The sequence below is a fragment of the Emydura macquarii genome, unplaced genomic scaffold, assembly GCF_026122565.2.
Source record: "Emydura macquarii macquarii isolate MOO-44397 ecotype Brisbane River unplaced genomic scaffold, CSIRO-AGI_Emac_v2 contig_3345, whole genome shotgun sequence".
Taxonomy (NCBI): Eukaryota; Metazoa; Chordata; order Testudines; family Chelidae; genus Emydura; species Emydura macquarii.
Window position 1 is genome coordinate 6,929,697 of NW_027133482.1, and position 22,982 is coordinate 6,952,678.

At 64.2% G+C, this 22,982-nt stretch overlaps 2 protein-coding genes across 2 annotated transcripts; one reads left to right on the forward strand and one right to left on the reverse strand.

The window, feature by feature from the left end:
- Positions 1–383: 383 nt before the first annotated feature.
- CENPB (centromere protein B) lies at positions 384–2,496 on the reverse strand. The gene has a single exon (XM_067533552.1). The coding sequence runs from the start codon at positions 2,370–2,372 to the stop codon at positions 804–806; it is 1,569 nt and encodes a 522-aa protein (XP_067389653.1). The 5' UTR covers positions 2,373–2,496; the 3' UTR covers positions 384–803.
- Positions 2,497–2,913: 417 nt separating this feature from the next.
- On the forward strand, positions 2,914–17,453 carry LOC137143649 (RING finger protein 145-like). Its single transcript, XM_067533551.1, has 10 exons — positions 2,914–3,585; positions 5,853–5,961; positions 6,407–6,498; positions 7,676–7,911; positions 8,939–9,114; positions 9,360–9,500; positions 9,927–10,109; positions 10,785–10,932; positions 11,858–12,214; positions 13,597–17,453. The coding sequence occupies exons 1-10, from the start codon at positions 3,420–3,422 to the stop codon at positions 14,053–14,055; spliced, it is 2,067 nt and encodes a 688-aa protein (XP_067389652.1). The 5' UTR covers positions 2,914–3,419; the 3' UTR covers positions 14,056–17,453.
- Positions 17,454–22,982: the final 5,529 nt, after the last annotated feature.

Here is a 22,982-nt window from a genome sequence, read left to right on the forward strand (position 1 = left end):
AGATGGCTAGATGCCCTTATCCAAGATGGCTGGGCCTTCAGGGCTTAGGTGATCTGTCCTCATGCAAAATGGCCACTCCTTCAGTCTTAGGGAATCTGCCCTCATCCAAGATGGCCACCCCTGGAAGCCCCACTTGGTTTGCCCTCATCAAAGGTCAGTCTTACTCAGGCTACTCTCATCAAAAATGGCCACCGTTTGTGTGAACCACTCTCCTCCAAGATGGCTGCCTTCGGAGCAGTAGAGCTAGCCTGATCCGTGTCCTTTCGCTATGTTGCTCTTAAGTCGCTGTTGCTGTTAGGGGGAGCGTCTTCTGACCTAGGCAGCCTGCTTTTGCTGATATGTAAAACAGCTACAGTACACGCTAATAATCTCCAACTGTAACAATACGCTGTATGTTTATTATTGTTGTTACAGTATTACATTCATATACATACTGTACATTTTAAACACGGGCTGTGTTCTGCATTTGTAGACTACCACCATATTGTATCAAGAAGGCGGCATTAACTGAGTTAACGTTCTAAAAGTATCAAATTTTATTTTTATGTTTTAAGAACGATCACACATCAGCCATGACAACAACCACCACTTCTTGCTCTTACTTATAAACATTGTTTGTACTCGCACTTAACTGTAATACTTTGTACGTATTGTAAGTTGCCCTGGCTGAGGGTGTCGGCTAAGCAAATAAATAATAATAATAATACAGTAATAACCTAAATTAAAGTATTACTCCACATCGGTGTATTCTATTTATGCAGTGAGTATCGACTTCTACATTAATTAAGAATGGATAAACTCAGTCATTTTGGGCGAAAGAGCCCTGTTAATTTGCTCTGCTTCTTCTCAGTCACAATTTTGTTTTGAAGATGTGATTCAATGTCCCAAAGCGACCTGTAAACCCTGTCACCAAGTCCCTCTAGCTGTGAAAAGCGCCGAAGCATGTTCAAAGCTTTCAACAACTCAGAGTTTGTCGGAGGTGGAACTTCATCAAAATCATCCTCGCTCTCTTGATTATCCTCTTGATGATGATACATTTCATCAAGACAAGCTTGTTTCTCTGGTCTTGCAGCAGCAGCAGCGCTCAGTAATTCCTCATTGGTTAGCTCTCCGAACGTGAGCAAATCCTCATCCGCCACCACAGCAGCTACTAAGTGCTCTGTTTCCATGTTGACTGGAAGTGGAACATCGTTCAGGGGGTCGTCAAACTCTTCAATATCCTCGTCTTGCACGCCTTCCACTGGCACGACAAATTTGCCTTTCCTGAAACTTTTGGAAATGGTTGTCGGCTTTACATCTTGCCATGCCTCAGCAAGAAGATGAACGCAAGCTAGCAAATTTACAGTTTTCAGGACTGACGGAATATCGGTGCTGGGGTCCGCAGCAAGAGCGACAATAATCCGGTTTGCCATCTTTGCTTGGTAATGCCCCTTCATGTTCTTAATCACACCTTGATTCATAGGTTGCAGCGAAGATGTAGCGTTAGGAGGTAAGAACTCAAGCTGAATGTTAGTGAGAACCACTCCTTGGGGGTGAGCGGAGCAATTAGCCAGTAAGAGGCATATCTTACGGCTCTGCAAGCGAAGCTGACGATCCCACTTTTTTAGCCAGTAGCTGAAAATCTCCCGGGTCATCCAGGCATTTGCTGCACTGACATAACTGAGGGGAAGTTTACTGAAATCCTTCGGAAAGCAGCGGGGTCGTTTTGACTTCCCGATCATGAGCAGCGGCCGTTTGTCACTTCCATCCAGGTTGGCACAGACGAGCACCGTTACCCTGTCCTTTGAAGCTGGCCCTCCTCCGCGCTTGTCATTTTTCTCTGCGTGTCGTCTCTCCCAGAGCCCTTTCAGACACAGTCCCGTTTCGGCGGCATTGTAGATGTCAGCCGGGGCAAACTGTTCGAGAAGGCGGGGCAGGTTTTCGCACCGCCACCGCTCCGCGGCTGCTTTGTCGGCTGGCCGCTGGGCGCCACGCTCCTGCCCCAGCGCGCCGGCGAACCGCTTCTTCCAGCGGCTCAACCACCCGTCGCTCGCCTTAAAGCCGCTCACGCCCAGCTCGGCGGCCAGTTGCCGGGCTTTCTCCTTGAGGGCGGGCCCGGCGAGCCGCGCTCCCCCGGCCTGCCTCTCCTGGAGCCAGGCGGCCAGGGCCTGGTCGAGGCCGGGGGTCCGTCCTTCCCGCCCGCGCTTGCGGCAGCCGGTGTAGGCCCCGCCCTCGCCGTACTGCGCCAGCAGCTTCTCCTTCTGCTTCCAGATGCGGCAGACCACCGAGCGGTGCAGCGCCCAGGCGGCTGCCACCCGGCTCTGCCTGGCCCCCGGCGCCTGGCACGCCCGGATGATCTGGGCTTTGTCCCTCAGCGACAGGCTGCGGGGCATGGCGCCCGGCTCCGCCACCCGCCGAGGCCCACTGGGCGCCAGGGGAAGGGCCGCCCGCCAGGCGCTGGGGCCAGTGACAGGGCCGCTCCCACAGGGCCTTCCTGCCAGCAAGCAGCGCCTGGAGCTTCACCGGGCCTCACTGCCCCCAGCGCGGGCCTGGCGACGCCGCCCTCATCCAAGATGGCCGCCCCAGCGCTGGCCCGGCTACGCCGCCCTCATCCAAGATGGCCGCCCCAGCGCTGGCCCGGCTACGCCGCCCTCATCCAAGATGGCCGCCCCAGCGTTGGCCTGGCTACGCCGCCCTCATCCAAGATGGCCGCCCCAGCGCTGGCCCGGCTACGCCGCCTTCATCCAAGATGGCCGTCCCCGGCGTTGGCCTAGGTACGCCGCCCTCATTCAAGATGGCCGCAGCTGCCCGCGGCATTGGCCTGGCTTCGCCGCCCTCATCCAAGATGGCCGCGCCCAGGAAAATGGCGGCGGCTTCCTTCTCGGCTCAGCCTCGCCGGCCGCTACCGGCTGCCCTTACCCGAGATGGCGGACGAGGCGTCACTGGCAGCCCGCTCTAGGCTTTCCGGCGCGGCGGCGTCTCTATGGTGCGCCCGTGGCGGGCCACGCCGGGAGAAAGTGAAAGTGACGGAGGAGCCGCCGCGGGCCGGGAGCGAGACCCCCCCCCCCCGGGAGTGACCCGTCACGTGAGAGGCCTGGGGGGGGGGAATAAGGGGAGACCCCCGCTGAGCCCCCCCACGCGGGACTGTCCCCCCACTCCTGGCTGACCTGCCCCCTGAACCCCCCCGGGGGACGGGGCCCCCTTTCCGCTGAGCGCCCCCCGAGGGAGGCCCCCCCCCGGTGGACAGGTCCCCCCCCGGTGAACAGGCCCCCCCCGGAGAGAGAGACCCACCCGCGCACCCCCCTGCTGGGACCACACCTGGGGGAGGGAGACCCCCCCCGTTTGACCCCTGCCCCCCAGGAGAAGGAGACCCCCCGAGCCGCCAGTGCCCCTCCCCCCCACCGGTGCCCCTCCCCCCGGCCGGCCCCGATCCCCCCGCCATGCCCGGGCTGGAGGAGGTGGCCAACGTGGCGCTGCGGGTGCCCAGCATCGTCCTGCTGGACCTGCTCTACCGCTGGGACGTGCGGGCCTTCGCCGAGCTGCTGCCGCCCCGGCCGGAGGAGGCCGGCTTCCCGCGCCGCGCCCTGTGGCACGCCTACTACCTGGGTGAGCCCGGGCGGGCGGGCGGGCGGCCCCGGGGCTGGGTGCGGGAGAAGGGGTCAAGCCACCGGAGCGGAGGGGCCCGTGCTGCCCTCCAGCTGCCCACCGGCGCCGGCTTCGTCCCAGCCGGCATCGCTCCTTCGCGCCCATCCCCGGCGGCGCGCCGTGTGCTCGGAGCTGCAGGCCACATGGCTCGCCGGCCCTCGTGCGTGGGGGCGGCAGGCCCTGGTGGGGGAGAGCGCCGTCTGTACGAGGGCGCGGCGGCAGGGCTCTGTCTGTCTGGGGCCCGGCTGGGGGTGCAGGAGCGAGGCGCTGTCCGTCTGGGGATTGGAGATTCTCACGCCAATAGTGGATCGATCCCCGCGCGACGGGAGCCTGCTTCGTTCGCTGCCGAATTACAACAGCTAACCGTGGGCTCAGACGGACGGACGACCCCAGGGTCAGCCCGGCTTCCCCTGCCCTCAGGCATCTATCTGGGCAGCACCTCTCCGGAGCTGGGATGTGACTGGCAGCCCGGCTGTCTCCATGTCCTGGTGCTGCAGTCTCAGCTCTTTGCTGTGCCGGCTGTCCCGGGAGTGTTAGCTGAGAGCCCGGCTCTGCTGTGAAACGCGCTGCTGCGGAATTGCCCTTTGCTCCTCGGGTCTGCGCCCGCCAAGTAACTAGCTCTGTCCGGGTCCTTCCCGGACCAGCGGGAGCTGCAGGGCAGATGCCGCTTTGGGCCCGGGAGCTGGGTTTGGGTTCAGAAAAGAGCTAGATAAGTTCATGGAGGATAGGTCCATCAATGGCCATTACCCAGGACGGGCAAGGACACAACCCCTGCTCTGGGTGCCAGAAACTGGGAGTGGACGAGAGGGGATGGTCACTGAATAATTGCCACGCTCTGTTCATTCCCTGGCACTGGTCACTGTCAGAAGACCAGATGCTGGGCTAGACGGACCCTTGGTCTGACCCAGCCAGGCCGTTCCTATGGGTGTGACTCGGTGACTGCGTTCGGAATGCAGAAGCTTTCTTGGTGGTGACGTGTGAGGAGGGTGGACCTGGCTTGATGGTCAGGTCCCTGGGCAGTTTGCAAGGCTGGCAGGTTTCGTTAAAATCCGTTCCCCTGCAATCCAAGCCCATTGGCTCAGGCATCCCCGAGAGACAGTGAACACAGCTTCCTGAGCCATCCTGGGCCCGAGCTGTCGCCCTTTCTCAATGGGACGTGCTCCTGGGAAACTGGATGTCTCTGTGACTCTCTCTGCTTGTATCCTCATCGTGCTCTTCTATGCCTGTGTATTCGATTGCGAGCCCCTTGGGCAGAGACTGGGCCTTGTGAAGGGCTGGTCTAAACACAGGTACTACTTAAACCATGCCAGCATGCCTACGGTCCACCCCAAAATAAGCGGACCCAGCTACACCATTATAAAGAGGCATACACTGGTGTAACTGGGCTCCGACAGGCAGGGGTATAAGCTGTACCAGTAAAAGGCACCTTTATCCTGGTGTAACTCTTTCGTTTGGAGGGGGTGGCGTTTGATCAGAAATAGGTAAATCGGTACAAAAACTGTCAGTCAGCCAGGGCTAGACTTGTCTAAAGCTCCGGGCAAGCTGTGACGCTGTAGAAAAAATACCCCAGAGCCAGTAGTGGGCTGCCGCTCGCCTACCCTGCTTGTGAGGTAGCGTGTCCCCCTATGTCCCGTACAGAACACGTGACGGGATAGGCAGCGCCACTTGAGCAGGGATTGGATTCTCCGGCAAGCAGCCGCGCTGTGTTTTCATTCTCAAGTGAAGCAGCCTTGCAGCTGGTCAGGACCTGGGTGGGAGGCTTCCAAGCAAACCCTGCCTGGCATTAGGGATTCATCGAGTGGGTCCCTTTCCTTGGCGACAGTAGCTTGTTCTGCCTCATGCGCCCCCTGCGCCATGTCAGAGCCACTTCCCCGTTGTTCAGTGTCTCTGTTAAACGCTGCCTCACCCTGCTGCAGAGGTGGCTGCATTTCAGTGGTGGGCAAAGCGTCCTCTGCGTGTAGATGGGTTTGTTTGGGAAAGCGCAGCATCTTAACACACCTGGCTGAGTTTGCCCCGGTTTCTGCTTTCCTCGTCAAGGTAAGCAGATGGGGGACGGGTCAAGGAGACCGCAAAGGCAAGACCTGAGGAGGCGAGATCGGAGCGCCTGTCGGGCTTTCTGGCTGTGCCTTCACGCTCGGCTCCCCTGGTGGTGCTGGGGTGGGTGGGCACCCCAGTGATGGGAGACCCCAGGCGTGGCAGGCTAACCTGTCTGTCTCTCCCTTTCCCAGGCCACGTGCTGTGCGTGGTGGTGCTGCTGCTGTCCGTCAGATCCCTGGTGCGGCTCTACCTCTATGGCCTGACGCTGCTGCTGCTCTACGTGGGGCACCAGACGGCCAGGTGAGCCCGGCGCCCCGGCTGCGTGCCACCTGCCTTGCCCTGGGGCTCTGCGCTCTGGGTGGGGAGCACGCCACGGCCCTGTCGTCAGGGGCCCCGCAGCCTACGTGGCTCTGACAGGCTAGCTGTGCCCTCGCCGTCCCAGCTGCTGCTTGGTAGCCTGGCACGAGAACCCCGAGGGAGAGCTGGCTCCAGGGAAGCTCTCCCTGGACTGGCGATGTGTGCTATCAAGCCACGACTTCACGGCTCCTGGCCCTGGGGCATGGCCAGGAGCGGAAGGCGGGTTGGGTCAGGCTGGAGCAGGGAGTCCATACAAGATGGCAGGTGCACACCTGGATCTCGGGCTAAGCAGAGTAAGTCTGGGGCACTCTGAGGCTGACAGGCGGATGGAGGATGGTGGGCAAGGAGCAGGGATCTGCTGCTAAGACCCCCACCCCTCTGCTTCCAGGGACTACATTCGCCGTGAGATCGAACATGAGTTCCAGTGGGCTGTGTACAAGGACCCTGTCGCACTCAACCGCTTCGTTACCGCCCTGACAGGTGAGGCTGCATCGGGGACACCCCCCTTCCTGAGGTGCCTCTCCCTGTGCGGCCGCCTCGGCTCCCCCTTCGACGTGGGGATCACATGGAAAGCCCCCAGCTGGCGGGAGGGGAGTGTCCACATGGGCATGTCCCAGTGTCAGGAACGGCTGCAGAGCGTGCAGCACGAGTGTTGCCCACCCACAGCAACTGCTCAGGGAACAATTCCCAAGGAGGGGAGCGGGGAGACCCCCCCAGAATTGCTAGCCAACAGCTGGCCCCTGTAAAGGTCAGGGTGGCCCTTTAATGGACCTCCGAGGGCACTCTACACACCCCCTCACACAGCGTAGTGGGGGCAGCCCAGTTGGATCGCTGGCTTAGCAGCACTGCTGAGCGACCGGCTGCCACGGTGACGGGCTGTTAGGAACACCTGGAGCGAGTTTGAAGCTGAGCCCTGGCCATGGCTCTGCCCGCCCTGGAGCTTGGCAATTCACTGCCCCACTCTGGGCTCCAAAGAGGAGTTGGTTTGGTCGTAAGGGCTGGTCTGCTCCCGGCACGGCGCCAGGTTAGCTGGCCGTGTGGGCGTTACGCCCGTCCCGTTACACACGCAGCCCTGGCTGGGCTTGGAATCAGCTGTGTTGCAGCTGCGTTGCTCGGTTAGCAGCTGACGTGGAAGGAGAGTCTCTGCACAGGGCTTTGTGCCTGTTTAACGAAACCGGGGCGAGGTTGTGTGTAGAGTAGACCTAAAACGCTGGCCGGGGAACTCTTCGCTGCAGATGGGATGCCCATCGATTGAGCCCCTTCCCTACAGCCTATGTGCAGCTGGTGGGGGGTGAGCCCCAGGCCTGCTGGCAGCGGTGGCTGGGAGAGCGCGTCGCCCTTCGCGCAGCACCTGTTGTCTGAGGATCTCTCAGCACTGTCCATGATAACTGAATCGCAGACTTTCCACTGATCCCTGGTCTGGGTCGGGACGTGGCTCACCCACAGCCCGGCAGGAGACAGTGGCAGGTCTGGGACTAGAACCCAGGAGTCCTGACTCCCAGCCCCGTGTTCGGAGCACTAGGCCACACGGCCTGGCCCTAGGCTCTGGGCTGCAGCTGTGGTGCTAGCGGGGCGCATGCGTGCGGGCACAGCTGGCTGTTGGGAACGTGGCGTGGGCCAGCTGCGAGACACGGGTCTGCTCTCGCCTCCCCGCCAGGCCAGGTCTTGGTGAGCACGCTCTGCGCCCTTCTGATGAAGACCAGGCGGGTGTGGTTGTTCTGTGCCCCGCTGCTCCCGCTGCTGGCCCGGCTCTGCGGCCTCCCCCTCCAAGCGCTTCCTGTGGTCAACACCTTTGCCACCACCCTCACTGTCCTGGAGGTGCTGTACGTGGCCGCCTCCCACCTGCCGGTGCCCTTCCAGCTGGCCGCCGCGGCGTGCAGGGAGATGGCTCAGGTGAGCGGCTGGCGTGCAGGGGGGGAGCGGGCGGGGGGGAGCCGAGTTGGGCTGGCAGTGCCCTCAGACGGGCAGCCTGGGCCACTGCACGCAGCGAAGCCGGACTCGTTTGTGAAGTCGGGGGACCGGCTAGGGCGGGGGCTGGGGAGCGGGCCCTGGGCCTTGCCCCTCTAGGAGGCACCAGCTCTGATCTGGCCCCAGCGTGGTGGACTGCCTGGCTGGGGGGGCAATGAAACACGGGGCCTTGCTACTCTCGGGGGTGTCCAGACTGGGGGGACTGGCTGGTGGGGGGGAGTGGATACAGGGCTTTTCCCCTCTAGAGAGCAGTGGCTCCCATCCAGCCCGGGAGGGGGCTGGCTAGCTCGGGCTGGGGGATGGGCCATGGGGCCTTTCGGCTCCGGGGCCCAGCTGCAGAGTAGCGCAGGGCGGCTCCAAGGTGCCCTGGGTGAAACAAGCAGAGGAATCCAAGTCCGTTTTAGTCTGAGCCCTGTCACACAAACCACCATCAGAACTGGGCCCCTCGCCCTATGGACAGTCCCTGGGGAGGGGCCGTGGAAGCTGGACATCTCCCCCTCCCCCCTTCCCCCCCCCGGCGGGCGGGCAGGGCTGTGGCTCGCTGCTGAGGACGGGGCACACTTTGGGGGGAGCCTGGCTTCCGTCTCCAGGGCTGTGAGCCCAGGACTGACACTGCTGCCGGGTGCCCTGCGACCTGCCGTGTGCGTGGGCTTGGGGCTCTGACTGGTCACAGGCCCCGGGGGCTCTCCACGCCAGCGGCCGGGCGCTCTGACTCCATCACTCGTACAGAGCGGGGTGGAGGCACTGGCCAGGGTCTGGAGATGGGCGCGATCAGACACACCCATGCCTGAGCTGGGCTGGGGCTGTCTGTCTGTCTGTCTGTCGCACGGGGCTGGGCCGCCCAAAAGGAGGAGCGAAACCTGCACCCAGGGCCTGCTCCGCGGCAGTTCCCTGCTGCGGCCTCTGGCCCAGGCTGCGGGACTGCCCTGGCTAACAGGCGCCTCCTCCCCAGGGACTGGAGATGTTCAGGCTGGTGGGGCTGGCCACGTCCCTCTGGAGCAAGCTGGCCATCCCCGTGCTCTTCCTTGTCTTCTGGCTGGTGCTCTTCACTCTCCAGATCTACTCTTCCCTGGCCTCTTCCAGCAACCTCCTCGCCCAGCAGGGCCTGCTCTTCATCTTGCTCAGCAGGTAGGCGGGGCAGACCTGCGCTGGGGCCAGGGCAGAATGGCCTGGGGGCCGACCCAGGGGAAGGCCATGGCTGGGAGCCGCATGGCTCAGGCTGTGTGTGTGGGGGAGGCGTTAATTGCCCGCTGTCCTAGCCCATTGCCTGGGACCTGTCCACAGCGGCAGGGGATGGACTCAGGGCCTCCAGAAGGGGCAACTGTCTCGCTCCCGTGGGCTTCAGTGCTTCGCCTGTTGTGTGTCTGTTGCAGCGTGGCAGAGTGTTGTGGTACACCCTACTCCCTCCTGGGCCTGACTTTCACCGTCTCCTACCTCGCCCTGGCCGTGCTCAGCCTGGGCAAGTTCTACCTGCTGGGCTACGAGGCCTTCCAGAATGGCAACATCACGCACAGGTGAGGGGCCGCGCGCAGCCCAGCCTAGGGCCCCTGCAGGTGCGCACACTGCTGTCTTGCAGGGCTGGAGGAGGGCCCCGGATGGGTGTCTGCCCGGAGCCAGCCAAGGTTGGGGGTGTGATGGCACCAGGGTAGAGGAGCTGCTCGGATCTAGCTAGTCCCGTAACCAGAGCAGTAAAACTGCGCAGCATGGGCCAGCCACTGACCCCATGTTTGGGCCACCTCACCTGCCTTCCCTGGTGATCTGGTCTGTGAGCACCACTTCCCCGGTGGATCAGCACCGCTTGGCTGTGACTGATTTGGGCAGGACCTGGTTCCAGGCCTGCAGTAACGCGCGTGGTGCTGGCTGCACGCGTGGTCACCTCTACGGCGGGCACACGCTTGTTGGGCGAAGCCCCATGCCTTGTTCCCCTGCTCGCCTTGCAGAGGCGTGACGGAGGGAGTGACGCTGCTGCTGCTGGCTCTCCAGACGGGGCTGCTGGACCTGCAGCTTCTGCAGAGAACCTTCCTCCTCAGCATCATCCTCTTCATCGTGGTGACATCCACCCTGCAGTCCATGATCGAGATAACCGACCCCATCGTGCTGGCGCTGGGGGCGTCGCAGAACAGGTAGTCCCCTGATGCCGTAGGGGGGCAGCAGGACCTGGCCATGTCTGATACCCCGCAGCCTGCCCCACTGCAGTGGTGTGGTACAGCTTGCTGATTAACCAGAGTCCCGGGCCCTCCTCGTGGCTGGGGCTCATGTTAACTTGGCCACCCCTCGGGGCTGCCTGGCTGCCTGCAGGGGCGAGGGTAACCCCGACATCACAGCAGCACCCCCTTCTCTCGGGGCCCAACCCAGAAAAGGTCCTGTTGACTTCCCGGGGCTCTGGATCAGGCCCTCGGACAGGCTCTTGCTGAGCGTAGCAGTGCCACTGCCTTCCGTTTGTAGGGCTGCCCACACCTCGCTGGGAGACTGGGTCAGGGCCGAGCCATGGCTCCAGGGAGTGTCCCCGCGGCCACAAGGAGCTGGCCGCCCGTGGCTGATGGGACGCAGAGCAGTGAGGTCAGAACCGGCTGGGCCCACAAGCCACCCTCACATTCACCTGCCCAGGCGGGGATGGGGGTTGAGAGCTGTGCATCTCCCCATCTCCCAGCCGGGCCTGCAGGCATCTCGCAGGCTCTGTAGCTCTCTCCTCCATGTGGGAGGGTTTCTTGGGGGGCCCTGGGGGTGCTGGGGGAGCACCGGAGGCCTGCAGGCTGAGCTGTGGGCTGGCAGGGCCCCTGACATGTTCTTCCTCCCAGGAGCCCTTGGAAGCACTTCCGCAGCGTCAGCATGTGCCTCTTCCTGCTGGTTTTCCCCTGCTTCATGGCATACAAGATCGCTCGCTTCTTCCACATGGACTTCTGGCTGCTGATCCTGGTCTCCAGCTGCATGCTCACCTCCCTGCAGGTACGAACGGGGGCTCCCCCACCCCCACACACCTGGGTCCACAGCTGCATGCGGCCCTCCTTCCGCATCTGGAGGGGGTCTCCTCCCCCCAAACCTGAGTGCCCAGCTGCATGCTCCCATGGCCACACGGGACCGGAAGGGACTTCTCGGGTCATCGAGTCCAGCCCCGGCCATCGCACTCAGCCCCGTCATGTCACCCCGCTTCCATCTTCACACCCGCAGCTCGCTGCTCCGCAGGGAACGGCCTGTGTGCGGCAGCAGCATCCACAGGCTGCGGGGAGGTGGTTTAGCCTGGAGAAGAGGAGACGGGGGGGACATGAAAACCCTTTGCAAGCACATTAGAAGGTCGTTACACGGAGGAGGGAGGAATATTGTTCTGCTAACCTCTGAGGACAGGACAAGCCGCATCGGGCTTAGATTGCAGCATGGGCGGTTTAGGTTGGACGTTAGGAAAAACTTCCTAGCTGTCAGGGTGGTTAAGCGCTGGAATAAGTTGCCTGGGGAGGCTGTGGAGTCCCCGGCACTGGAGGTGTCTAAGAGCAGGTTAGACCGACGCCTGGCAGGGGTGGGCTAGATGACGCACTCCTGCCGGAAGTGCAGGGGACTGGCCTGGAAGACCTCGCGAGGTCCCTGCCACTCTGCAGCCGCTTTGCAGAGCATTACTGGCTCGGTTCAGCTCCAGCACGGAGCCGTGTGTGCTCGCTGGAAACCTTTCACCAACCTGAAACCCGACCGCTCAGCGTCCTTCGGCCAGTCCCTGGCCTGCAGCGGCCCTTTGCCCTCGGCCCCTTTGTTTCCTTTGGGTGGGACCTTGCCCAGGGGCATGTGACAGTCCAGATAACTAACGTGGGAGCGGGCATGGGGCCGACCGGCCTGGTTGCCGTTGGCGACGGAGCGCCACCCCCACACTGACCCTCTGTGCCAGGTGATGGGCACCCTCTTCGTCTACGCGCTCTTCATGATCGAGCTGTTCCAGGAGGCGCCCCTGGAGAAGACGGACGAGATCATCTACTATGTCAACGCGGTGAGCCGGGTGCTGGAGTTCCTGGTGGCCGTCTGCGTGGTGGGCTACGGCACCTGGGAGTCCATCTTCGGTGAGTGGAGCTGGATGGGCGCCTCCGTCATCATCATCCACTCCTACTTCAACGTCTGGCTCAGGGCCCAGTCGGGCTGGAGGAGCTTCTTGCTCCGCAGGGAGGCCGCCAAGAAGATCAACTCGCTGCCCAGGGCCACCCGGGGACAGCTGCGCCACCACAACGACGTGTGCGCCATCTGCTTCCAGGTGAGCACCGATAGCCCGGTCCCTGCCACCCAGCTGCCCCCCCTCCGCCTCCGGGTTCACTAGCGAGGATGGCAGCTCCCTCCCGGGGGCAGAGGGGGTCTCCAACGCCCGCCCTTCACTTCCACGCGGAGTAGATCACGGCTAGGGCTCCCAGAGGAGAGGGCCCCTTCGATGGGCCTGTGTGGGGGACGGGGCGGGTTCTCTTGTGTAGAGCAGAAATCCCTCTCCTCGAGTGCACTGTGTGTATCTGGGGGGTCCCCCTCCCCTGCCGTCACCCTGCCTTCCGTAAGGGGGTGGTTTCTAGCGGTTCAAGGAGCCTTGTACATCCCCCATTCCTCATGTGCCCAGGGGGTCAGGTTGGTTTCCACTTCTAACCAGGCTGCGAGAGCCGGGGTGTGTATTTCAGGGCTCCATGTGGCCCTCGCTCTCCAGGGGAGCGCACCCGGTGTCCCTGGGGGGTTCACACCGAGGTCAAGGGGAGAGCAAAGCCTCTGTGTGGTACTGAGCCAGCGGTTCCCAACCGTGTCGCCTGCATGGCCCCAGTGTCCGACGTCTTGCTTCCCACCACCCCGGACAGCCCGGAGCAGTGGTTCTCAGCCAGGGCATACGTACCCCTGCAGAGCTGTGCCGGGGGCACGTCAGACACTTGCCTGGTGTTACAACACGCTACATAAAAAGCACAAGCGAGGTCTGTACGAACTCCAGCTCACACGGACAGCGACTTGTTTGAACTGCTCCATCTCTATATGATACGCTGAAGGGCAGGTACAATATTGATATTCCAGTCGCTTTGTTTTATAATTATCTGGTGCAAATGAGAGAGCCAGCCATTCTTCAGCAGTAGCGTGCTGGGGATTTTCGTGTTTGATTTTGTTGCAAGCAAGTCGTTTTTAAGCGAGGCGAAACCTGGGCCATGCAAGACAAATCAGACTCTTGAAAGGGCCACAGTCGTCTGGGAAGGCTGAGAGCCGCTGACCGGGAGGACGCCAGCGCTGTCGTGTGTGAAATGGCATCCTCTGCCCGCCCGTGATGGGTGCGCTCACCCAGGAGGGTGGGTGGCTCGCGCCTCCTGGTGAACTGCCAGCAGTTACTGCGGGGCCCTGAGTGCAAGGGCCAGCGGGGGGCTGAGTAATGGGGCATGTATTGGATCCTCGCCTTGGGGTGCCAGCCATGCTGGAGAGGTTGGTAGGGGGTTGGCAGTGCCCCTGTAACTCCCTTCGCCCTTGATGGCGTCAGCGAGCCTGGGACGGCCGCTTGAGGCCAGGCTCTGCCCCAGGTAATTGGAGACTGTGTCTGTCTTGTACCCCGGGGCACTGGTGTCTGTCGCGGGGCTGGCTGTGCGGGCCATCTCCCCACTAACCCCTTCTCCCTCTGCCGCGCAGGAGATGAGCGTGGCCGTGATCACCCACTGTGGCCACTTCTTCCACGCCGGCTGCCTCCGCAAGTGGCTCTACGTGCAGGACACCTGCCCCATGTGCCACCAGCTGGTGAAGCCCTCAGCCGCCGGGGGACCGCAGCCAGCCAGGGGAGAGCAGGCAGAGCCCATGCCAGAGGAGGAGCCACCTGGGCATGGAGACGCCGGGGCTGCGGGAAGGGCGAGGGCCCCGGTCCCGGGCGCCAGCAGGACTGCAGAGGGCGAGGACCCAGCCCTGGCAGAGCCCGGCAGGGACAGGCTGCTCCCAGAGGCGGTGCCCAGCGGGGAAGGCGAGGACCCAGCCCTGGCAGAGCCCGGCAGGGACAGGCTGCTCCTGGAGGCAGTGCCCAGCGGGGACGGTGAGCCCATGCACCTGGCTGGGAGCAGGACTCGTGAGCAAGCGTCCCAAGAAGGCCGCTCCCCATAGCCGGGCGCTGATCCGGGGCACGCAGGGAAGAGGAGCAGGCTGCTTTGGCTCTCAGGCGGCACGGAGTGGGGTGGGGCACGTGGCAAACAGGCAGCCCCGCTCCTGGCCATGAAGCTGGGGCCAGCACGGGCTCCAACGGGTGCTCAGCCTGCAGGGCCGGCCCACCACCCAGCCCTCTCCCCCCAGAGCCAGGGGCTGGCGCCGCCTTCCAAGCCGCGAACTCAGCGAGTCAGGGGCCAGGGCACGGAGCAGCAGAGGAGGGCGCGACGGCCACGGCTGGGCTGGGACGTGTCTGTGCCCTGCCCCGGAAGATGCTGGAAGCCCACTGGGCCCCCAGAGGACAGGGCCAAGTCGCCCTTCGTCACCCCTCCGCAGACGTGCTGCAGCTCCGAAACGCCCGGCGTGAGTCAGCGCTGCAGTGTGCCCGTGCCGGCACGCCCCACTGGGAAGAAGCAAGCATGGTATTAGAAAGCCACCAGGGCCGAGCCCATCTCTGCACCGGCTGCGTGGAAACAAGCGGGAGACGCTTGGGTGGCTTGTGCTCCCTTACAAACGGGCAGGGGCCTGAGACGCAGGGCCATGTCTCCCCCAGGCCCTGGGGAGGAGTCTGAGCAGTAGACGGAGGGTTACAGAATGGGGGAGAGTGACCCAGACCTGTCTGGTTTCTGCCTCGGTGCCTGTCTCAGGTAGCCCCAGCGCAGGGGTTCTCAGCCAGAAGACAGCGGGGCAGACCTGCCCTTCCCCCTTGGGCAGTGGGAGAGGTGGAGAAGCACTGGCCTGCTGGCTCTGGGGTGACAGAAGCGTCCTGCAGCTGCTTGGAACCATGTGCAGTAGGGGAAGGAAGCTTTCCGTGCGGGCCTGTCTGCTCGGCCGGGGGGCGGTGGCCTACCGCAGCACTGGTATTACAAGGCTCACGGGGGAACCTCAGCACCTCCCGGGATGGGCCCTGGGCAGGGCAAAGTATCGCTTTCCCGCTGCGCCCTCCCCCGCAGCGAATCTTTGCCCTGCAACAGCAAATTCTGCTTTGGGCTGAGTTCATCCTGGCCGGGGAGGCTCGGGGGGTATCCGCCCAGCTGCTATTAGGACAGGATGGAGTGTAGCTGTGCACCGTTAAACTGCTGCCACATCTCACCCCAGAGGTAGCTGCATCTCCGGGGTGGCCAAAGCAATCCCTATCATTACAGGCCGTGATCTCTCCTCTTCTCTCCTCTCCCCTGCGCCAAGTATTTATCTGCCACGGGGTCTTCGTTGAGCAGATGCACCTTTACCATGCAAGACCTCGAGGGAATGAGGTGACATTTGAATAGGAACTTCATTTCTAAAGCCTCAGGGATTAGTAATTCAAGGAAACTGGCTGGGCTGCGCACCTCTGCAAAGCGCATGGGGTCCACTGTCAGCGTCAGCGCTCGCTCTCCCATGTGGAAGGGGCACCAGCTGCACGCGAGGCCTAGAGTCTGTGACTGCCGGGGGATCCCAGCAGCTGCAGTCGGCAGATTCCCGTTAGTGCTGGCGCCCGCTTGGACGGTTTTCGCTCGGACCAGCCGCCTCCCGCGCGGTGGCTGCGGCAGCCAGGGCAGCGCTGGTAACGAAAGTGCAATTAAAAGCCATGCAAAGTTTGGGTTGATCCTCACTCGCCTGTGACTGGGGGAGGTGGCCAGGCAGGCCTTCCGCTGCGGGGGTAACCCTGAGCAGAAGGGCATGGCCTACACAGCCTCCTTCCCTCCCCGGGGGATAACCCGGGGCAGGACAGGCTGGCGCTGGGAAACTCCTCCGCCAGCGCTGCCCCTGCCAGTTCCCGGCCCTTGCTCAGTTTTTCCTCAGGCCCCAGTCTCTGCTCCTGTCACTCCCCTGCATCTGCGCTGCTGCCCCTTGTGCTGACGGGCTCAGCCCCCCGCAGGCCCCTGTGCATGGCAGGGCAGGGACCTGGGGCGGGCGCCGCCCCTCCAGTTCAATGCCAAGTTCTCCCCAAGGCTGCTGGGTGCGGCTGCCGCCCCTTAGCCGGAGAGCAGAGGCGGCAGGCTCAGCCCGGGCGGGACGTGGAGGGGCGACAGCGGGGCCCAGCTGCTGGGGCGCAGGGATGTGGGAGGGGAGAGTCCCAGAGTAATCACCCTTCTCCAGGGAGGGGCCATGGCCGGGCCCCGGGGCCTTCGCCCTCCTGCCCCTCCCAGGATCCCCCTGGCCGGCTGCATTCCCGAGATGGCTGGAGGGGTCCAGCAGGCCCCTTCCCCTGCGCACCCTGTGGCTGGCAGTTTGCTCACTCCACCCCGTGCTGGGGGGCAGGAGATCCAGGGAGGAGGTCTCCCTCGAGCCAAGGGAGCCAGGGGGTGAACCGGCTGCAGCCACGTTTCTGCTTGTTTCTTGGGGCAAATCTGACACACGCCCCCCAAATCTCTCACCCCTCCCTTGGCCCTGCCAAACCGGCGTTGGCTGCTGGCCTGGGCTAAACCCCTGCTCCGGCCGCAGGGCTGTACTGCAGCTGCTGGGGGGGAAAGAAAGGGGGGGGTCAGGAGTTTCCACTCTTCATTTGGTTCCAGGTGAGGATTTTTAAGGCCAACCGGGCCGCATCTGGCTCCTCGCTGCAGGGACTGGGCAGGCAGCGGCCCCTCGGCTCTCTCGACATGGCAGGTGAAGCCTGAGTCACTGGGAGGGCAAAGGGGGATCCCCGGATCTGGCCCTCGGCGGGGTATCTGACTGGTTCGACCCTAGGGTGACCCTTTCAGAGGAAACAAACCCCATGGACTCAGCTCCCCAGACATTCAAGGGCCCACTCAGGTGTGAGGTTTGCTCTGGAGCCCCTGCCCAGATCCCCTCCCCCGTCAGGCCCTTGTTCCAGCTGCCCCCTCCACCCCAGAGGTGACTGCACACCTAGGCTGGGTCCCTGCCCTGCCGCCGCGGCCATGGTGCTGGCACTTTCCCTTGCTTGGCTAGCGAGGGTGCAGCTGGCCCCAGGCCACACCTTGACTCCCAAGTCTCTGCTGCCTCCTACTTGTAACCCCCTCTGCCCCCCGGCATTGCTGCCTCTGCCCCATTGTCCTCGGGTGGGCCCGGTTCCTGGCCAGGCCTGGCAGCTGGGGCTAAGGCCAGAAGCTGCGGGATCCCATCCGGAAGAGGCAGAGGGGGGACAGGCTCAGCTCCCCGGGCTGGCGTTCCCCAGCGTGGCCCTGCTCCAGTGGGGCTGGCACTGGGGGGGATTGGGAGCCTGCCCAGGTCCTGCGAGCCCCGGCGGAGCCTGGCCCCCCAGGACGAGAGAGAACCCTGGCGTCCGAGCCCCCTTCCCCCACCGTTCCTGGGGTCTGCTCCTCTGCCGGCCGCGTGGCAGCTCCCAGCAGGCGCCGGGCAGCGGTTGGGCACCCCCCAGCTATAACAGGCCGTGGCTGGGAGTGGGGTGCTGCACCCAAGGGCCCCTCGAAGGGCTGGGCAGAGAAATGACGCCCCGGTGTTGTCTGGGCTCCAACCACTAGATGGGGCAGAGGCCGCGTGACAGAGGGGGCAGCTTTCGTCAGCAGCTGGGTCCCCACGGCTCGGGGGCGAGCGCCCAGGCCGGGGGAGAAGGCAGGAGGGCACTCTGCACCCCAGGAGCACGGGGGGTCCCCTAAGCAGGGGGAAGGCTGGGCCCCACTTCTCTGGGTTACAGCCCCTGGCGGTCAGGCCGTGCGCCTGAGGGCACCTGCCCCTAGGCAGAGTCTGAGCGTGAGTGTCTGACCGTGCCGTGGACGTGCCCACAGCCCTAGCCCCGCGGCTCCGGCTGATGAGGTAATACGGCCTCTCAGGAGGGAAGTTAAACGCTGGATCCGTCTCCCCAGGCTCGTTCCCCAGCAGGGCTGACGCGGAGCGTGGCTGCCCGGTATCTCCTGGAATCCAAGTCCAGCAGGGCCTGTTGTGACCATCCAGCCTGTCCCCCCCCTCACCCCCCCCGATGCAACCTGGGCCAGAGACCTGCCCCGTGATAACCCCCCGAGCGTCCGGATTAGAGGAACAGCCCGGCTGGATTTCACAGGGCCAGCGAGGCAGACTCCAGCAGGCCGTGCGGGAAATCGCTCCAGGGTCCAACAAGGCTGTTGGCCGGGCCGGGCCGGGCCGGGATAGCGGCTTGGCAGCGCCTGGGGGCAGCTGCGGGATGGAGCCTGCTCTGCGCGTTGCCTCTGGCGCGCCTGGCAGTGGGCGCGGGGGAAGCCGACCCTGGGCGGCCGTTGTGCGGTTCTTCCGTTAATTGCTCTCCCCGTGGAAGATGCAGGTCTTCTTTCCAGGCTGAGCGTGTCTAGCCTCCGCGTCCGGCCGTTGGTTCGGGTCCACCTCTCCTGCTGGGCTGAAGAGCCCCGACGAAGTGCTTGTTCCCCAGGCAGGGACGTGTGCGGCCTGGGATCGTGTCGCTTCTCTGCGTTCAGCCCGGTCGGGGGGGGGAAGGTCTCGCCGTCTGGCATGTTTTCTAGCCCCACGGCCGGCCTCGTGGCTCCCGTCTGACCCCTGCAGCGTCTCCCCGGCCTGCCCTTGGGTTACGCGCTGGCTACATGACCTGTGCCGTGCAGCAGGGGAGGGCGTGGGGGCACCACCCCAGAGGTTGCTGCACCTCCACGCTGGGTGAGCCGCCCCCCTGGAGGCAGCTCAGGGCCGCAGCAGGGGAAGGGGCTCTCTGAACCTCGGCCGTTCGGGAGACGCCTTCCCTGCCCATCAGGCAGCTGGAGGGGGAACGATTGCACCCAGGGAGGGCCGGGGCCGCCCCGAGAGATTCAGCAGATGAAGTCCCTCTGCTTTCCGGCGCTGCCCCGCCCGCGCACTTATCCGTCGGCCGGCCGGGCAGCCGCCCAGCAGGGAATTGCACAAGGCCATTAGCGAGCGGGAGCGAGCAGCCCGTCGATAAAACCCATTTGGGGAGAGGCGCGAATCCCCCGGGAGCCTGACGTTTTCCTCTCCGGCTTCCAGCTCCTTCCCTGGGCCCAGGCCCCAGCCCCCACTTCCACCCAGCGCCAGCCCCCCCCACCTGGCCCGGCCCAGCGCACCCCCCACCCCACCCCAGCCGCAGGGAAACCCTGGAATCCAGGCCTCCAGCCGCCTCTCCCTCCGCCTCCGGCAGGCTGCCGCCGGGCTGGCTGAGGGGATCTAGCCCCTAGAGATCCTGGCCCAGCCCCCCAACCCTCCCTGCGGCGGGGCCTGCCAGCCCCCCAGCTCTCCCGCACCCTTCCCCGCCCCGTCCTGTCGCCATCGACCAAATCGCCATCCCCTTGCCCCGTCCCCCCGCCCCTTGCTGCCATCTTGGAGCCAGAGCAGGGCCGGCGGTGACCCGCCCTGGACCTGCAGGGCCCTCTCCGGCTGGAGTGCACCCCAGCACCCAGCGCTGGGCTCTACGGCGGCGATATTGCCTGCCCCGGGTCCCTGATGGCCTCTGTGTATTGGCCAGCAATGACGAGGGCGTCCCTAACTCGGGGTCAGGCTTTGAGAATCTGGATTGAGGGGTCCCCCTCCCCTTGATTCAACCACTCCCCCCGCCCTGCTGGCTGGACAGCTGCAGGACCCTTTGGGGTGGGGCCCACGCAGCCCCCTGGGCACCTGGCTTTGCGAGGGACAGGCGAAGGGCCCCCCCCCTGGCGGTGAGCTCTGCCCTGCACCCGCATTGCAGTGCACGGCAGCCTGCCGGGGGCGCGTGCCAGGGGCCGAGCGTGGGAGGTGTGACCCGAGCTAGGGAAGGGGTGACGGCCACCCCGGCGCCCAGCCCGCGCCCCTGCGCTGTCGCTGGCCCCCCGGGGCGTCTCCTGCCCTCCAGCAGTGCCAGGGCCAGCAGAATCTCCCCCTGCCCCAGGCTACGAGCCGGCTTGGCTGCCTTCCATGGGGGGGGGTGGATTACATCAGCGCCGTGGAGAAGCGGGCTGGAAAACAAAGCTCCCCCAGGGGCCGCAGCGCCGGCTTAGTAACACGCTGTCCCGGGGGGGGAGGCTGAGCCGGCTGATGCTGCCTGGAAGAGGGCGGCGAAGGCAGCGATGGCTGGGGGAAGGGGCCCCGATCCCTGCCAGCCTGCAGCTGCATTTTCCATCCCCGGCTTGGGCCAAGACGCCCCTCCCCCCCATCCCTGCTCCAGGCGCCCTGGGCATGGACTGCAGCCGCCCGTGGCTAACGCAGCCTGTTTAAAGGACGATCCCCCAGTGCAAGCCATTGGGTCGCCCCACACACGACCCGCCCCAGCCTGGGCAAACACCAGGGCCCCCGTGGGTCACCTGGCCCCTGACGGCTGGAGCTGGTGCCCCCAGCGGCTCTCGAGGGTCCCCGCAGTGCAGCAGGGGGGATCTCTCCGGCAGGCAGATCTCGGCTCCTAGGCCAGGCCCCACCCTGGGGCGGGGGAGCCCCCCGGAAAGGGCAGGGGATGGGCCGGAGCAGGGCTTCCTCTGGGCCAGGGCTTGCCAGGGCGCCTCCAGGCTCAGCAGCTCCTCACCCCGGCCCCTCCGCACCGGCCGCATCCCTTGTGAATGTAAAAAGCTGCGTGAGCCCCGGCCCCTCTTGCAATACAAGGGAAGCCCTTATTGGGGGGGCCTGGCAGACGCTCCCCTTCTCACGCTGCCGCCCCTGGCAGCCAGCTTCCCCCAGCGGGCACAGGCAGGAACCCAGGATACAGGGCCCGAAGTCCATCGACGTTGGCGTGAATCTTCCCATTGCCTTTGAGCTGGGCCCCTCTGAGGGGACGGAACCAGCACCGGCTCATGTGGTTCTGTCCAGATCCTTCGCCGCTGTGGCATCAGGGCAGTGAGACCCAGGACTAGCATTTGCCCCCTGCACCCGTCCCCCCGGGGGCACTGGCATGGAGGGGAGGGCTAGTGATGGCTGCAACCAGAGACGGCCGGGCTACGCTGCAAGCTCCGTGCTAGGACTGGGGGGGCTGGGCTCCTCCATAGGGGGGTCTGGGACCAGCCCCACGGAAGCTCTGGCTCCTGCTCAGATGAGCACCCGGGGAGCTGCTGGGGGGGCATCGAGGTCCCAGAGGAGGCTGCGAGCGTCAGTGCCCGGGGAGGCGGCACTGCTGCTGCCGGCGGTCGGGTGCCTCAGGACATGCCCCGGGCAGGGCGCTGGTGTGGGCGGCTGCTGGAAAGGGGGCGCTGCACCACCCAGAGCGCCCCGTGGGTCTCTCCGCATGCGCCAGGGCGCAGGAGGCCCAGGCACCGCCCCACGGGCTGCAGCCTGCACGTGGTTTGGGGGCAGGCAGCAAGGGCCCCCCACAGGGCCGTGGCCGGGGGAAGATGCACTGAGCCGCACCCTGTGCGTGCCAGTCCTGGCTCCGCCGCTGGTGGCTGACGACGTTCCTGTGCGTGCCGTAGCCCTCGCTCGGCGCCCAGCTCTCGTGGCGCTGCCGTGAGAAGGGGGTCGCGCTGGTTCACCCCCTTCTGCGATGACCCCGTGGAGAGTTTGTGCCAGGCCTCGCTGGGCAGAGCTGGGCACAGAGCCTGCATCGCTAAGATAGCACAGCTCACATTTCCCGGGCAATGGGCCGGGGCAGGTGCTCACGTGACCCACACTAACCAGCGTGACTGTGGGTCAGGCTCTGCGAAGTAGGCCACAGGTGGGGCTCTTTGGGGGCCGGCAGCCCAGACCCTCAGTGGCATTTCGGCGTCTGATGCACACTGATTTCAACCCCTCTGCGGAGCTGGTCCCCGGCCATGCTACGGGGGTTGGTTCTTCAGCTCTGGCGGGGAAGGGCTCCTGGCCCAAACACAGGCAGCTGTAACCACTAGCCTGCGCTCCGCTCCTGGGGCCAGGCATAGAAAGCAAGAATCCCGGTGCCCGTGTCCCACAGCTGGATGACAAGCTGTGACGCTTCCCCCGGGCGGTCTGGGCCACCCAGCAGACAGCAGCATGCCCTTCCTACCCCTCTGAGGCCTGTTGTGCTGACCGGTATCGTCTCCTTATTCCCTGGGGCTTCCCCGCCTGCCTGTCTCCATCTCTGGTCTCATACTTAGACTGTGAGCATTTCGGTGCAGGAACTGTCTTTGTCCTGTCTTTGTACAGCACCTAGCGCAATGGGGACGCTGGCTGTGCTAGGCGCGCTGGTAACACAGATAATGTAGTGAGATCGGCAGGGTAGGTCTGGATGTTGAGGGTTCAGACCCTCCGCATGTGGGTGAATAAACACATGACTGTCTAAATGTGAGCGTGGGACCCCCCAGACCAGCTCTTGGTGGGATCGGATACTGCAGAACGTTTTCTCTGGGTGCTGTGCTAAGCGCCGCACTATGATTGTCTGTCTCTGGTTGTTGGGGGCTGTGCCTTTAAGAAGTGGGCGGGGCAGGCTGAGTGTGTTTGAGAGAGAGGGCAGTGTGTGAGAGACCCGGCCTGCAGCAGACGCGTACCAGTCAGACCTGGGTTTAAACAAGTGATCTCCCCAGACCCCAGCCACAGTCTGCCAGGCCTGCACTTCTGGGGACTGGCAGCTGCTCATGAGCGATGGAGCCATTCCTGACAGGTCACCCACCGCCTGAATCCAGCCCGAGTCAGCAGAGCGTGGAAGTTGTTCCCATGTCACGGAAGTTCAGCAGCCCGTCTATGAGGTGAATTTGTGGGGTCCCAGCTCCAGCCCCAGGTCACAAACTCCCCCCACACTCCCCCCCATTGCACTGTGAGGTCTTCAGGACAGGGACTAGCTGTGTTTGTACAGCACCTAGCACGATGGGGCCCTGATCTCACCGGGAGCTTCTAGCAAGAGTTCTGAGCAGGGGTCACACTATCTCCTGCTTCCCTAGAGGTTCCTGAGTGGGTCACCGTGTAACTGACACACCCATTGCAGGGTGGGGGGAGTACAGCAACCAGGAGGCAGCCCAAAGACAAGGTGGAATCGTTTCTTTTTTTTTTTTTAAATCTCCTGAGTTGTGGGCCAGCCTCCAGCTGGGGGTCTGTCTGCCCGTCTCGCCCTGGGGGACCGGCTGGGGGTCTGTCTGCCCGTCTCGCCCGGG